Source organism: Gymnoscopelus braueri (assembly GCF_963280865.1).
Source record: "Gymnoscopelus braueri genome assembly, chromosome: 3".
Taxonomy (NCBI): domain Eukaryota; kingdom Metazoa; phylum Chordata; class Actinopteri; order Myctophiformes; family Myctophidae; genus Gymnoscopelus; species Gymnoscopelus braueri.
The window spans coordinates 14,641,242-14,658,206 of NC_137612.1; the positions used below are offsets into that span (position 1 = coordinate 14,641,242).

The 16,965-nt window shown below is 40.9% G+C and overlaps 1 protein-coding gene across 1 annotated transcript in view; it reads right to left on the reverse strand.

The window, feature by feature from the left end:
- LOC308082667 (transmembrane protein 198-like) overlaps nt 1-16,965 on the reverse strand; it is a 43,365-nt gene that overhangs the window by 11,568 nt on the left and 14,832 nt on the right. Inside the window, exon 2 of the mRNA XM_080424603.1 lies at nt 370-636. Coding sequence (XP_080280729.1) covers nt 370-547 — 178 coding nt within the window. The 5' untranslated portion in view covers nt 548-636. The remainder of the gene's footprint in view (nt 1-369; nt 637-16,965) is intronic.

Consider the following 16,965-nt stretch of genomic DNA (forward strand, 5'->3'; position numbering starts at 1 on the left):
ATGGGATTAAAATCGTCGGGGTGATTCTTTTTTTTCTGGAACACAATTCTTATATGATGCAATCTAAGATTTGCCTATGGGAATTACAATAGACCCCTTAACAGACGTCGTCACACTGGTTGCAAGCGTCATACTGGTTGCAAATGAAACCCATTCTGTCAGGTCTCGCTAGGGCGCGCAGCACTAGCCAACACACAAGAGGGGGTTGGGGGGGTTAGCTGAAACAGCGCACCCCAAAACAACAAATAAATAAATAATTGGTCTATACAAAAAATAACTTTGTGACCCAGGGGGATAGCGCCCTCTAGCGGCAGTGATGTCAGACTTCACGCCACATGCCCGGGATGGCGGACGGTCGGATCCTCTTACCGAAGAAGCAGTAGATGATGCCGAACAGGCAGCACATGGAGCAGATGACCGCTGGGATGATCTCATACTTCCTCTCGATCTCCAGGGAGCAGATGTCCACCGCCTCCCCCCCCATGCCCGTCCCCGTCCCGGCCGTCCCGGCCGTCCCCTCAGAGCCCAACCCGGCAGGGTCTGCCATTCCGTCAGAGGGTTGGGGGGCTTTAGTGGAGAACTATGGAGGTTATCTTAGGTCCATCGTCAGCAGCAGCTCTCTGGTGGTGGGTGTGACTGCGGAAAAAGAAATACAAATATAAAATAAGGTAAAGCAGTTAGTTCTCAAACTTTTTCAAGTCAAGCAACCCTTAGTTTAGTCATGTTTATTTCGAATATGTTAATAAAAACTGATATTTATATATATATATATTTTTTGCACTTTGGAAATCTTAGAAAAACAATTAAACTGAATATCAGATTAAAATATAGCAAAAAGAGATAAAAATAGAGAGTAATCAAAACATATCCGAAACCCTCAAATTGATTTGTATTTGGACCACGGACCCCCCATCTGAAAAGATTTTGAGGCAAAATGGACATATACTCAAGTAAAGTAAAAGTACCTCAAAATTGTACTCAAGTACAGTTCTTTTAGTAAATATACTTAGTTTTATTTCCACCACTGGGGATAAGTTACAGAACAAAACACAAAAACACGTTTTTCATAATAAGGCACTGTAACTCTGGCAGAACATTATATATCATATCTGACGGGTGGAAACCTCATAGGCCTATGTCCGTAATAGGGGTGTGCCGATATATCGTCCCACGATATATCGCGATACGTTTTCGTGACGATATGTATCGTTTTGGGGGAAAAATATATAGTTTTGAAAAAAAAGAAACCCCTTTTTTTTTCTTTTTTTTTTTACAATAATAATAATCAGGCATGCAAACAGCCCCGAGGTGAAAAGAGTGACAACATGTTGTTTTTTTTCGGGTCAGGTGTCACACTATTGCCCTATTTGGATTCAAAACAGCTAGTGGAAGCTGAAAAGCTACAAGTTTGCATGTCTGAATAATGCAAAAACAGAAATATTTGTTTGCATTAGCTTTTTCTCTCCCCCATATATTTTCATAATAAAAAAGTGCGTATCGTATCGTATCGAAATCGTATCGAAGTTGTGTGCCCAATATCGTATCGTATCGTTTCGGCACACCCCTAGTCCGTAACTGTTACTTTTCAGGATTCAAATTCAAAAACAGCAAAAGTAGCAGATCTTCAAGCTCGAAACGCGTCGCTTTGCGTCGCGTTTCAAGCTTGTAGATCTGCTGCTTTTGTGTGACGCTGTAGTATGATCAAGTAGGGGCATTAATTTACAGGGAAAAAAACACAAAAAGTTCAAATATGGAGATAAGAGGTTTCTCCCCGACAACAACAACGATTATGTCATCATCCAACCAGACTCAGAGTAAACCTGAGTACTGTACATGTTTCAGCCTCTATGTAATAAACACTCCCTCTACATGGAATACAATGACAATGTACAGTGGAGAAATAAAGGGCATGTGATCGGATTTCATTCGATGCAAATGTAGCATCGAATGACACACACACACACACACACACACACACACACACACACACACACACACACACACACACACACACACACACACACACACACACACACACACACACACACACACACACACACACACACACACACACACACACACACACACGTCACCCCCTCCCCCCCCTCAGCACAGATGCAATTCCTCCATAAACCATCAACCATCATGGACTCCTCACCCTCTCCCCAGAGGATCCGCTCCGCTAGGCTAAGTGTGAAATCTGCAGACCAACTGTGACTTCTCTCTCTCTCTGGGTTTTAAACCCTGCTCGCTATGCAGCCATGTGGCGGCTGTCACACTTCAGAACTGAAGGACTCTATACAACCAGTGGTTTTCAACATGAGGGTCGGGACCCCGAGGACAAATGATTTTTGTGGGGGGGTCCCCAGATGATTAGCTTAATGCAGGGAAATCAATGATTTCAGGCCAAAGACCCCCTAGCTGAGAGAGAGATGAAGCAGGGACCCCCCTCTATATTGTATAAAATTGTGCTGCAGATTAAACTATTTTTTTAAAACTTGGTCTGCTCTTTTTTCCCTCTACACCTATACCTCTTTGCCAAAAATAGCCGATCACAAGCTCACAATTCCTCGCGCTGTGAGCTTGTAGATCGGCTATTTTTGGCTAAAGTTTCCTCAGAAATGGGATGCTAGTAGTTAATGTAAAAAAAATCATATCACACAAAGATTTGGCGGCCCCCCTGTAGTAACTCTGAGGACCCCCTAGGGGTCCCGGACCCCCTGTTGAAGACCCCTGGCTTAATGTTTAACATTTTTTTCTCACTCAACAGTAAACAAATCAACATAACAGTATAAAGTGTATACAGCGTATCTGCACATTCCTAAAGTGACAATTTAAGGACTTTTAAGATCTTTATAATACAGCTAATAAACAACACGGTATTTTTAACAAAATATTTATCAGTGGAACTGACTCAAACTAAATGTAAAGCCTCAACTTGCCCAGTTCAAATATGAATATTTTGGGGGTCGCAGCCACAAAGAGAAGGTTGAGAACCACTGCTCTGTATACAGCCCAGTCTCCAGGCTGATTCCTACTGTACCACTGTTTCTCAAACTCTGGGTCGGGGCCCACCAGGGGTTCAAATGGACCCTTACGGGGTCATGATAACATGACTACGATGACGCAATGTGGCCCCCTGGAATGAGTTTGGACATTTATAGTGGTCCTCTCTGTCATCATCAAAGTTGCCCACCCCTGATTTAGACCCTGGTGTCTGGTAGGACATCCTGGTGTCTGGTAGGACATCCTGGTGTCTGGAATGACATCTAGGCTACTGGTTGACAAGTACTGAAGTTCAAACGTGGCTAAAACGCAATATCTCTCCTAGTCTAGCTGGGTCGCCTCTTGGAAAGCGGTTGCCTATTACTGTAAATGTTTTGGTCAGGTACTCACATCCTGGGTGTAGGACATGAAGGTTACGGATGGCAGCTTTACTCAACTACACAACCATTATGCTTTTCACCATCCTCACTTCTATGACTGTAAAACAAGCTATTTTTTTTTCACTTCTATTCTAGATTTCACTTCAAACTAATGTGTCAGGGCACTGAAAATAGCAGATCCCAAAACTCAACACTGGTGTCACAGATCTGCTATTGTGTCTGATTTTGTAGTTTTTTCCGCATTCCAGGTTAAAAAACTACAGCAGGGTAAAAAACATGGCAGAGGCTGCGTCACACTGACCTTATAGTACACAGTGATGTCAGCAACACAGCTGCAGCTAATCACATTACTAATGGGTGTGTTAGGTTTTAGGTGTGCCAAAGCTGTCTAAAATGCTTGCACATTGGCATGCTCTGGACCAAAGGCAGGAATTTCACGGAGGCCATGAAGGCCATAGTCCATATTCACACGGTGGCCATTTTGGAATTTAACATTGCGTTGCTGTGGCAACTGGGGTGGCAACTGGGGTGGCATTTCATTGACTTAATGGCAATATGGCCGCCGTGTGAATATGGTCTATGGCTGCCGTTGCCCTTCAGTTTGGCTTTCTGCCCCAGGCAAAATTATATGACTTAAAGGCCACAGCGGCCTTGATGCCCCACCCACACTGCCCCAACTGATCGTACCATTTCACCTTTGCCTCTTTCCTGTCAATATGTTTTATTAGACACCAGTGTGTAGGAATAATTTCTGTGAGGTTAGGGTTAGGGTTAAGGTTAGGCATAGTTTAAGTTAAATGTTAGGGTTTAGACGCAATCAAGGCGAAACACCAAAGAAAGAGGGAGTCCCCTCTGGACAAACATACTCATTATTCATTTGCTTGGTGCAGCTGTGTTTCTTACTAGTCTGCCATGTTTTTAATCTGCTGTAATTTTGTATCTGAACTGGAAAAACAAACTCCAAAATCAGCCTGATGTTTAGGAGGTTAAGAAGCTGCCCCAGTCCCACACACAGAGAGAGAGAGACAGCGGGTATAGTGATGATATATAAGTCAGGTTTAAGATGTTTAGGAGGTTAGGCCGCCCGATTCCCACACAGAGAGAGAGAGAGAGAGAGAGAGAGAGAGACAGACAGACAGACAGACAGACAGACAGACAGACAGACAGACAGAGGTTAGTGATGACGGGGCTCAAGGCTTATGGGTGGACCTGGTTTAAGATGTTTAGGAGCTTAAGCCTCCCCAGTCCCACACACAGAGAGAGACAGGGTATACAGTGATGATATATAAGTCAGTTTTAAGTTGTTTAGGATGTGAAGCCGCCCTAGTCGCACACACACACACACACACACACACACAGAGAGACAGAGGGTCTATAGTAGTAGTATAGTGATGACGGGGCTCAAGGCTTATAAGGGTGGACCTGGTTTTTCTAAAGGCTGCTGCTGGCCTGGCAGGCCTCCATTATGATCTCACCCCCGTTCAGTTCAGATCCCATTACAGCGGAGTCACGTTTTCAACCCTGGGAGAAAAGAAAGAAAAACAGGCAGCTCCCCTCCCACTGTTGCCATGTCTGCTTATTATAAGCGACTTGTGGGCTTGTAAAGTTGCTTGTAAATATTGGTAGTTTGCGGGTTGCGTTTTTTGGGGGTGCTTGTTTCTGAAGTGTAGTTGTTGCTTTTTTGGTCTTTCTAAAGTTTTCTAAAGTGAAGTTGCATATTTGGGCCTGTTTTCTAAAGTGTAGTTATTTAAATCAGTGATTCTCACACATTTTCATGTCAAGGACCCCCAGATTAATATTTAATTGTCCACAGACGTCTATCTGAATTTATTTTGTGCCAGGGACCCCCTGTACAAGATTTGTGTTGTTTCTTTCCACTTTTGTGAAGATGTGTTTTTAAAATAGCCGATCTACAAGCTCACAACATGTGTCACCGCAAAGCTTGTAGATCGGATCAAAATAAATAGCGAATGCTCATTGTGCCCTATACAATCGCTTCTTTTGAGCTTGTTTTCATACACCAGCTGGTTGCTTGTTTCTCTCGCAAAATCTGGCAACGCTGCTCCCTCCCCTCCATCCTGTTCTCTCCATCTGCTGGGCCAAACCCCCTTTCCCCTGGCTCCTCCCTCTTCCTGTTTACCTGAAACCTTCAAATCCCTTCACCTTAATTCTACCCTTGGCCTTCTCTCTCCCATGTGGCTCCTATAAAGGTCTTTCTTTTTGCTTCTCCTCTCTCAGACACACAGATTATGACCTCGGCTTATGATGACTTTACATGGAAAAAATGAGAGCCTGTTGGAAAGTCATTCAGTTCCTCTTTTTTTTCCAGACGAGGTTCTCTGACTTGTTCCGTGCGTATGTGTCTCTCTCACAATGTCTCATTTGTTTTGTTTTGTTTTTTCTGAAAAGATACAGACAAAACTGAAGAGCAATGATGATATTATATCAGGGGTCTTCAACGTTTTCAGGACAAGGAGCCTGAAAACTGGCTGAGAGCGAGATAAAGCAGGGACCCCCATTATATATTGTATAGAATTTTCATTTTTCCATAGATTTCATAGGCAGCTTCATAGACTTGTTTCGCAGCACATGTTGCATCTTCAAATCATCATATCTTGGGTTCTGAACATTTCTTTTTTTTTTTTATACAAAAATGACGTCTGCGACATCATTGGCACTGAATGAGTTAACTCCATTAACCAGCAACGTTTTTCAAGTTAGTAAAAGGGGGATTTCTGCTTTTACTGACCAGGTTAAACTTCAACTAAATATTAATATCAACAGAGATTGGAAAAGAGGAGGAAATTACTTCTTCTTTTTTAAGTGAAACGAATTGAAGCAGAATGCACGGTTCTGTTGACCATCATCGCTATACAAAAAACCTTAAGTGGAAGAAATAGCCTAAAAGTATATAGACAAAATCTAAATTTAGCTGAAAACATAAGCAACCCAACAATAAAGACTATAATCTTCATATCAGTTCCAGCCAAGTCCAAATGAAGAGGCACGTTGTGCTGTTCAGAAGCGGAGGCAGCAGCAGCACTATAGGGACCATTACATTACATTACAACTATACTTGGTGGGCTCACTTGTCTCTTAAAGGTTTGTGTTTTCCTGTGTTGTGGGTGTCGGTCACACCCTGGCCTGCACACTGACCCTAAACCCTAGCCTGGTAAACCCTCCCTCCGGAAATCTCATTTCCATTTGATTTCAGGAGTGAGGAATCAAATAGAAATGAGATTTCCGGAGGGAGGGTTTACCAGGCTACCTAAACCCTGCTTTATACTCAGTCTTGCGCAGTGGTGGAAAAAAACACTCATTATGCAGAAGTTGTCCCATTTCACAACTTTTCAAATGTATAAAATGTATAACAATCTTTTGAAAATAGCAGATCTACAAGCTCACAATGCTTCGCGAGCTTGTAGATGGGCAATTTTCAAATGGCCGAAATGTGTATATAGGGCTGAAGTGGTTAATGTATGTTTTGTAATAATAATCACAATCTACAAAGTAACTAGTGACTAAAACAGCAGATGCACAATACATTGTGAGCTTGTGCATCGGCTGTTTCCGAACCCAAATTGAGTTTGAAAACATGACCAACGACAAAAAAACTCCCATATACCTACTGGGAGAAATTCAACAATGTGCGAACACATGCAGAAAGATTTGTGAACTGTTGCAATAAAAGAAGGTTAGCCAATGGAATACAACCACCCTAAGGACTACTAACCATTGAGTCTCCTGCCTGTACCGAGTAGACCTCTGACATAGACCTACTGCACATATAAACACTATCTGTACCGAGTAGACCTCTGACATAGACCTACTGCACATATAAACACTATCTGTACCGAGTATAGACCTCTGACATAGACCTACTGCACATATAAACACTATCTGTACCGAGTAGACCTCTGACATAGACCTACTGTACATATAAACACTATCTGTACCGAGTATAGACCTCTGACATAGACCTACTGCACATATAAACACTATCTGTACCGAGTATAGACCTCTGACATAGACCTACTGTACATATAAACACTATCTGTACCAAGTATAGACCTCTGACATAGATGTAGATCTGCTATTTTCAAATGATTTTTTATACATTTCAAAACTTGTGAAATGGGACATCAGAAAGTACATTTTGATACCAATATTTTTGTACTTTTACTCAAGTAAATTTTGAATTCCGGACTATTATATTATTTTTTTATTTTTGCACTACAGTATTGATACTTTTACTTAGTAAAAAAAAATTAGTACTTTTTCCACCACTGCTTTTTTATTATGTCTTGACACTTGCTTTGGCAATGAACACGTATACGTTTTCTCATGCCAATAAAAGCTCCTTTGAATGGAATTGAATTGAGGTTGTGTTGGCTGTGAAACACCTGGTAGATAGACATCAGTTAGTTTGCTCGTGCCCCAGGTGTTAGATCAGCTGATAAGGGACTCGGGGAGAGGAGAGAGTGTGTTGTTTGGCTCCAGGGATGAGCACCTCTATGACCCAATTAGACTGGCTGTGTGCTGTGTACCGACCCGTTGGGTTGTTGAGTGAGTGGGGAAAAAAGCATGTTTCCCCCGGGGGAAGGGAACATTTCTGACCCAATTTGGTTTGGCTGTTGGGTTGGGTGCCGTTTGTTTTGTCAGAGAGTCTCTCTTAAGCAGAATTCCCTGCACTCTCTTAAAAAGCTCTGTGTTTTTTAATGCTTAATGTTTTATGTGAAGCACTTTGGAATTGCCTCAGTGTTGAAATAATGTGCTATAGCTAACAGCTAACCTAACAGTTTTCTGAAACACTTATGTTGCTATAATATCAGTGGTTCTCAAACTTCTTCATGTCAAGGACCCCTAAAATTACATGTATTTGGCCGCCGACCCCCATCACAAATTATTTGGTTCCAGTGACCCCCAGAAGCAAAGATTTGAGTTACAAATGTTTGCTTTAAAAAAAGATATATTCAAAGATTTGCTCAAATTCTCAAGATGTTTCAAAAATAGCAGATCTACAAGTTCATAGCAATCAAGCTATGAGCTTGTATATCTGCTATTTTTGAACAGCCAAAGAAATCTAAAAATGACACAGATGCGTTCCCGGTTTTAATGTCTTAATGTTTTATGTGAAGCACTTTGAATTGCCTCAGTGTTTTAATAATGTGTTATAGCTACAAAATAAACTGGCCTTGCCTTGTTTTCATCCATTACAATATGACACTCAAAGTATGCAAACAGTGATCTATGCATTTAATGTAATCTCCCGCAGTTACACACCTGGTGAGTAAGTACAGTAGCAACATTTTGGCAGGCCTGTTCTTTCCAACAAGAACATATTGTTTTGTGGGAAGCTATAGATGTATAGCTTTTCCCACTAAATATCAAGACTATTATAGAGTCCACAAGGAGGCTGTGCTGCTCTCCTTACATTCAAACTAAGTGGTTTGAACCCACTGACATTGCCATTCTTTAGAGCCCACATTCTCACTATAGTGGGGCTTCCATTCCATTCCATTCCATGCCAATCCAGACTGTAGTTTTCGAGGTATATTGTTTGGGGGGAAAAAGTTGTTTTAGGTTTAGAACTAGGCCTTGCATTAAGCTACCTTCTCTCTACATAATTATTTATGGCTCCTTGAAGCCTCCTTCTCTTCAAGCCCAAAGGCAATTCTATGTATTTGGGTTTCACTTCTTTGTTTTTAGTGGTAGAGCTCTAAAACTAAAAAAAATAAAGTTTGGGTTTGACAATAAAACTGTCAACATAGATTACTGTAATTAAGCACTGACACAATGTAGTGTGACTGATAGCCTACGTTTGTCACCAGGGCTGTCAGTCAGTCAGTCAGTCAGTCAGTCAGTCAGTCAGTCAGTCAGTCAGTCAGTCAGTCAGTCTATTAGCTGGTCAGAATAGTGGGGGTTGGTTGGTTACACATTAAAGGAGAGCTACACTGTTGTTACTGGTGTGGTCAGATAAACAGTTGACCAGTCTCATTCTCCTTTCACATGCAGTGCTAAAGTTTGCCTTTAACAAACAAATAGTGTCTCTAGAACAACTGAGTTGACCATTTATTATTCTATCTCTGTTTCTCTCAATTACACTGTAATTGTGTGTAGTTGTGAGAAACAGAGGAGCTGTTTGAATAGCTGTGGGGGGCCATTAGTAGAACTCATAGTTTAAATTCTGTTTGCAAGTTAATGGTCAGTTAGTTTTATAACCACATTGACCTCTGGTGTCCCTATTTTGGGGGAAATGTTCTTCTACACGCTGTCGCATCATGCTCCTCATTGACTTACATTCTACGGTAAAACAGCTCTCAAAGTCACTCTTTTAGCATGTAAATGAACACAAACAAAGCTGATTCAGATAATATAGAACATCACCAAACCCATGCAGTACAGCTACTGTTTTTTTTTTTTTTTTAAATGTCAACTTCCTGCTGATTTTACTATTTGAAGATCCGGATCCAGTTATGATTTAAAATAAACAGGAAGTTAACATTTGTATTAAAAAAACAAACAGTACTGGGTTTGGTGATGTTCTATATTGTCTCAATCAACTTTGTTTGTGTTCGTTTACGTGCTAAAAGAGTGACTTTGAGAGCTGTTTTACCATACAATGTAAGTCAATGAGGAGCATATTTTGAATGATCAATTTCTAATCAATAATTTTTGATTTCTTGTCCACCTTTGGAGTTACATCATGGCAACCCAAACCTTTACCAAAGTGGTCTTGCCCTTTAAAGACAATTAAAAAGTTGAGAAACTGAGATTTGACACCCGACAGCAACAATATAGGACTTTAGTTATAGGGTGACCAAACATTTCCAGGGTATAGTTTCCTGTACTCTGTACTCTGTACTCTGTACTGTACTCTGTATGCATACACACAAACGTCTCTAGCTATGTGTCTAGCTATGTTGCTCCTCGCTATAAGTCACAATGGTGTCCAGTGTCTGGGAAGCCTTGGAACTTTGGAAGTCCATCAGGCTTCATGTGGGAGAATAGAGCCATTATGGGGGCACAACAAAGACCCTGAGGCCCATGCCGTGACCTCCGCTGGCACCCAGAGCCCACCACGCTGAGGGAGGGGGGGGGGGAGACAGACCAACCTAAAAGATGGCGGAGAGGGAGAGCAGAGCACCAAGGAGATGGGAGTGTTTGCTTTTGAGATAGGTGCCAAGTATTTGCTTTTGAGAGGGGTGGGTGGTGAGGGAGGGAGAGGGGGGAGGGAGGGTTCTTTTAACCCATTAAGGCCTGAGGTTTCGATTCTACAAAATGTCTTCTAAATCCTAACAGTTTTTTTTTAAAAGACATGTTGAAAGACATGTTGAAAGACATGTTGCTGTGTCAGTGGTTTTCAAACGTTTTCATGTCAAGGACCCCCAAAATGTATATGTATTTGGCCGCGGACCCCCCATCTCAAAATATTCTGTTCCAGGGACCCCCCAGAAGCAAAGATTTGAGTTACAAATGTTTGCTTTAAAAATATATATATTCAAAGATTTGCACACATTTTCTGGATTTTTCAAAAATAGCAGATCTACAAGCTCATAGCGCGGCACTCGGTGCCGCGCTATGAGCTTGTATATCTGCTATTTTTGAATAGCCAAAGTGTAAATAATGCTCTTTTAACTCAAATCAAAAAATGGCAGAGATGCGTTCTTAATGATCTTAATGGGTTAAGAAGCAGAGCGTTGTTGTCGGGCAGAAACACTTGCTCTACATACCATGGGCCCTATTTTCGCCAGTGCCTTATACCCATTATATACCTAAACTTCTTTGCCATTTTTTTTTTTACTATTTTTAAAAACATTTTCAAATGGTTCAAATAGCCGATCTACAAGCTCACAACGTGTCGATGCAGATCGGCTAGTTGAACTATTTGAAAATGTTTTTAAAAATAGCAAAAAATGGCAAAGAAGTTTAGGGATATAATGTGTAAAGCACCGGCGAAAATAGGGCCCTGTGTCTCCATATTTCAACTTTTTGTATTTTTTCAAAAATCAAGGCCCTACTTGATCATACTACAGCGTCACACAAAAGCATCAAAAGTAGTAGATCTACAGGGTTGAAACGCGGCGCGAAGCGACGCGGTTCAAGCTTGTAGATCTGCTACTTTTGCACATTTTTTTATTTGAATCCTGAAAAGCAACAGTTTTGGACATGAGGTTTCCACCCGACAGAGACGAAGTAGTACATCAGCTATTTTCTAAAATGTTTGACCATTTCTTTCTTTTGAGTGAAAGTGGTTTTAATGTGTCTTGTGTTTTTTTTTAATAAATATTTAAATTAAACGTATTAAGAGCTCATGACTAAATAATAACTACATTGGATCCATTTGGAAACACATGTTCTTTTTTTTTTTTTTTTCACAGTTTTTGCACGTACAAGTAAAATACCGATTTTACTCGGTTTCTATACCGAGGGAAGAGAGCCTTCAATCCAAAGAGTTATGCCATTGAACTAACTCACACATTACACACATTGCACACTTTGAACTCACACATAACACACATTACACACATTGAACTCACACATTACACACATTACACACAAGGCTCAGAGAAGTCCCCCAAATATGTTCCAACAGAATGTTTCACTCGGCCTCACGTTGCCTGGCAACCTGGTACAATGCCGATAAACAGAAAGTTTGGCGACTATTTTAGTTCCAGGAAGTGAAAACGAAGATAATTAGAGGAGATTGATTTTAGTTAAGTTCACCACATTATTGTGTGTAGAAGACAGTTTAACTAACCCATTAAAACCGGGAAAGCATCTGTGTCATTTTAGATATTATAGCAATATATATAGCAACATATACGTTCTTCAGAGAACTCTTAGGATTTAGAACAGTGGTTCTCAAAAATACCAGATATACAAGCTCACAGCGCATCACTTTGTGCCGCGCTGCGAGCTTGTACATCTGCTATTTTTGAACATTTAAAAAAAATCTTGAAAGTGTTTTTCAGAATAATAATTTTAACACAAATCTTCTCTTCTGGGGGACCCTGGTACGAACCATTTCAGATGGGGGTCCATGGCCAAATACATATACGTTTGGGGGTCCTTGACATGAAAGGTTTGAGAACCACTGATGTAAGAAGACAGTTTAAAGTGTGTCTCTGATGTAGAAGACATTTAAAGTGTGTCTCTGATGTAGAAGACATTTAAAGTGTGTCTCTGATGTAGAAGACATATAAAGTGTGTCTCTGATGTAAAAGACATTTAAAGTGTGTCTCTGATGTAGAAGACAGTTTAAAGGATGTCTCTGATGTAGAAGACATTTAAAGTGTGTCTCTGATGTAAAAGACATTTAAAGTGTGTCTCTGATGTAGAAGACAGTTTAAAGGATGTCTCTGATGTAGAAGACAGTTTAAAGGATGTCTCTGATGTAGAAGACATTTAAAGTGTGTCTCTGATGTAGAAGACATTTAAAGTGTGTCTCTGATGTAGAAGACAGTTTAAAGGATGTCTCTGATGTAGAAGACATTTAAAGTGTGTCTCTGATGTAGAAGACAGTTTAAAGTGTGTCTCTGATGTAGAAGACAGTTTAAAGGGCGTCTCATGCTGAACAAACACATTGCAGGAGGTCCAGCAGCAGCTGAGATGAACCTCAAGCCTCAACTGTTGGGGAACAGATCAGCTTTGGACCGGCAGCATGCACGTTCCTCACATAGCTAATCTGGGTGTGTGTTTAATCACAGGGGTGTGTGTGTGTGTGTGTGTGTGTGTGTGTGTGTGTGTGTGTGTGTGTGTGTGTGTGTGTGTGTGTGTGTGTGTGTGTGTGTGTGTGTGTGTGTGTGTGTGTGTGTGTGTGTGTGTGTGTGTGTGTGTGTGTGTGCGCGTGTGTGTGTGTGTGTGTGCGCGTGCGCACGCGTGTGTGCGTGTGCGTGTATCACTATACTTGTGAGGGCCAAATGTCCCCCACAAGTACAGTAGAATTTGAGAAATATGTTGCATTGTGACGACCATGTTCTTGGTCCTTATACAAGAGACATTTTTAGAGTTTTAGAGTCATGCCTTACAATTAGGAAAAGATTCCGGTTAGGGTTATAATTAGAACAGACATTGTGTGTGTGTGTGTGTGTGTGTGTGTGTGTGTGTGTGTGTGTGTGTGTGTGTGTGTGTGTGTGTGTGTGTGTGTGTGTGTGTGTGTGTGTGTGTGTGTGTGTGTGTGTGTGTGTGTGTGTGTGTGTGTGTGTGTGTGTGTGTGTGTGTGTATTGTGCTGTCTTGAAGACCAGGGCCAGCTGAGAACCCAAAAAATCTTGCAATGTTTGTACCCTGGTGGTCTGAAGACGTCTGTCTGCCCATAGTGTCTGTCTGTCTGTCTGTTTGTCTCCCCCGCTGTGAATAATGCTCAGGCATAAATCATGGCTCTAGTGGCCTTGTGGTCAGAGTGTCCGCCCTGAGACTGGGAGGTCGCCAGAGTTCGATTCCCCGGACGTGTCATACCAGAAACTATAAAAATGGCACTCAGCATCAAGGGTTGGATTAGGGGGTAAGTCCCTGCGACACTACGGTCATGTCCAGGGGATGTACGCTACAGAAACAGGAGATAGACTCCTGCCCTGTGGGTCATATGGCTCGACATGGTTTACTTACTTAATTTTATAAATCATGGCACCCTACCAGTGTTGATTTTAACAACAAGTGATTTTGATTTAGTTTTAGTCATAGTCTTTTGAATACAATTCCATTTTAGTTTTAGTCATATTTTAGTCATCTGAAATGTTTTACTTTTTGTCTAGGTTTAGTCGACTAAATATCATAAGATTATAGTCAACTAAATCTACGGTTGATTTAGTCGACTAAAATGTATGTTGGCAGTGCCTTGATGGCGTCACAATGGCTGATTTTACACTTGGTTGCATGCTGAAAATAGCCGATCTACAAGCTCACAACGTGACGCGTTGTGAGCTAGATCTGAGTAGAGTGAGTAGATCTGCTATTTTCAGAGCGCAACACCCGAGCGCAACCAAACATAAAATGACTTGTCTCTTAGTTCTACTGGATCTCTTCTCCACTAGTCCCTCACTAACATTTTAGTCTAGTTTTTGAAAAAAGTTAGTCGATGAACATTTTTCCTCATAGTTTTAGTTGACAAAATCAACACTGCACCCTACACTGAACACCCTGAGCAGAGAGGAAGGGTCCAGGAGTAGGTATGAACATTTCTGTATCGACCACTTTCAACCTTTCAACCCTGACCTATTGTGGACATGTCATTCTAGGTGGAATTAGTCCAAAAATAGAATAAATAAATAGCAAAAATAGCAGATCTACAAGGTCACAACGCTTCGCCATGCGGCGTGTTGAGCTTGTTAGATCTAGTTATTTTCACTATTCATGGTGCAACTTAGGGCTTAACCACCACTATTTTCAGCTAAAGCTTTCCCCACAATAACAGAAAACATTGTGACACCAGCATAGAGCCCTGGGGGACTCCGCTCTCAACCCTATGAGGTTTAACCCTTTAAGACCCTTTTAAGGTTCTACAAATGTCTTCTAAATCCCAACAGTATTCTGATAAACGTATGTTTCTATATCAGTGGTGCTCAAACTTTTCCATGTCAAGGACCCCCAAAACGATATGAATTTGGCCGCGGACCCCCATCTCAAAATATGTTGTTCCAGGGACCCCTCAGAAGCAAAGATTTTAGTTACAAATGTTCGCTTTAAAATATATATATATTTAAAGATTTGCACACATTTTCTCGATTTTTCAAAAATAGCAGATCTACAAGCTCGTAGCTAGGAGCTTGTAGATCTGCTATTTTTGAATAGCCAAATTGTCAAATAAGGCTTTTTAGCTCAAATCTAAAAATGACACAGATCTTAATGGGTTAAGTGGTTAATGGCGGATGATTGTTTAAAACGGGACACCCAGCCTGTTAAAGTGCTAAATGAGTTTAGATCATGCACATCATCACAGATAATAAGCTCTCCTTCCACATAAGCATATTCAGGGAGAGAGGATCATCATCATCATCATCTCTGCTTCCTGCCTCACGTCACCAGGAACAGGAACAGGAAGAGGAAGCACACATTCAATGCAGGAAGTGGAGCTCATCAGAGCGGCTCACTAGGTTAAAAGTGGCCCAAAAGCAGCAAAGCAGAAATGTGGGGGATCCACATAGACCTGGGAACTGGATCTGACCAGATTATATCGTTGCTGTCGGGCAGAAACCTCTTATCTCCATATTCTAACTTTTTGTGTTTATTCGTAAATTAATTACTTGATCATACTACTACAGCGTCACACAAAAGCATCAAAAGTAGCAGATCTACAAGCATCGTTTCGAGCTTGTAGATCTGCTACTTTTGCAGTTTTTTTTATCTGAATCTTGAAAAGTAGCAGTTTTGGACATATGAGGTTTACGCCCGACAGAGACGATAATGTGACAGACCCCAACGGACCTCATTCTTCTATGAATTGAGTACAAAGGACCCCAATGGAAACAAGCCATAGTGCTTTTTGGGGTTCAAAATCCTCTCAACAGACCTTGTATTGAACTGTACTTCCCTGTGCTTGTCTTTGCAAACTGTTAATAAAGTATTCAATCAATCAATCAACTGCTGCAACTCATCTCCCCATCTGTTCTGGAACCTTCTGCTGAAACTATAGAAAAATATGGTGGTACAACTACTATTCATATTTCCACGTAGAAACAGTCAAAGACTGCTGACTGTAGATTTCAGGAGTGTTATGTAAAGGGTTCTCATACACCTGTCAACCCTGGAACATGAATGAATGAATGCCTTCAACGGCGTTCTGTTGTGAGTTCATTTGACTAGAAAATGAAGGGTTTCATATTTCATATATGACCCTGTCCCCTCAGGGAAACATTATGCAAATCAACCACACGGAACAAAGGACACTCAACCGGTGGTGGAAAAAGTACTAAAATGTTTTACTTAGGTAAAAGTATCAATACTGCAATGTAGAAGTACAAGTAAAAGTCCAGAATTAAACATTTACTTGAGTAAAAGTACAAAAGTATTGGTATCAAAATGTACTGAAACTACCAAAAGTAAAAGTACTAAAATGTTTGAAAATAGCATGTTTGAAAATAGCAGATCAACAACGCGTCGCGCGTTGTTGTGAGCTTGTAGATCGTCTATTTTCAAATAGCCTACTGTAGGTATAAAATAGTGCTAAAGTGGTTAATGTAAGTTTTATAATGTAATAATATATATCTGCAAAGTAGTGGAGTGGAGTAAAAGTATAATATTTGCCTCTGAGATGTAGTGGAGTAGAAGTATAGACAATTGGAAATACTCCAGTAAAGTAAAATTGTACTTAAGTACAGTACTTGAGTAATGTACGTAGTTACTTTACACCACTGCACTCAACAGATAGTTGACACCGTGCGTGTGTGTGCGAGTATATTAGAATGAAACTCACATAATAGACCCCTCAATGGTCACCTTATCAATGACCAAATACAGAATCAGAACATAGTCCCCTTCCAAATGTTTTCCTCCCTCACATTGGTGGACAAAACAAAAAGATAATCGTTTTTTAATTGGACTTCTCTACTCTCTAAATATCGGCATTGGCCAAAACATAAT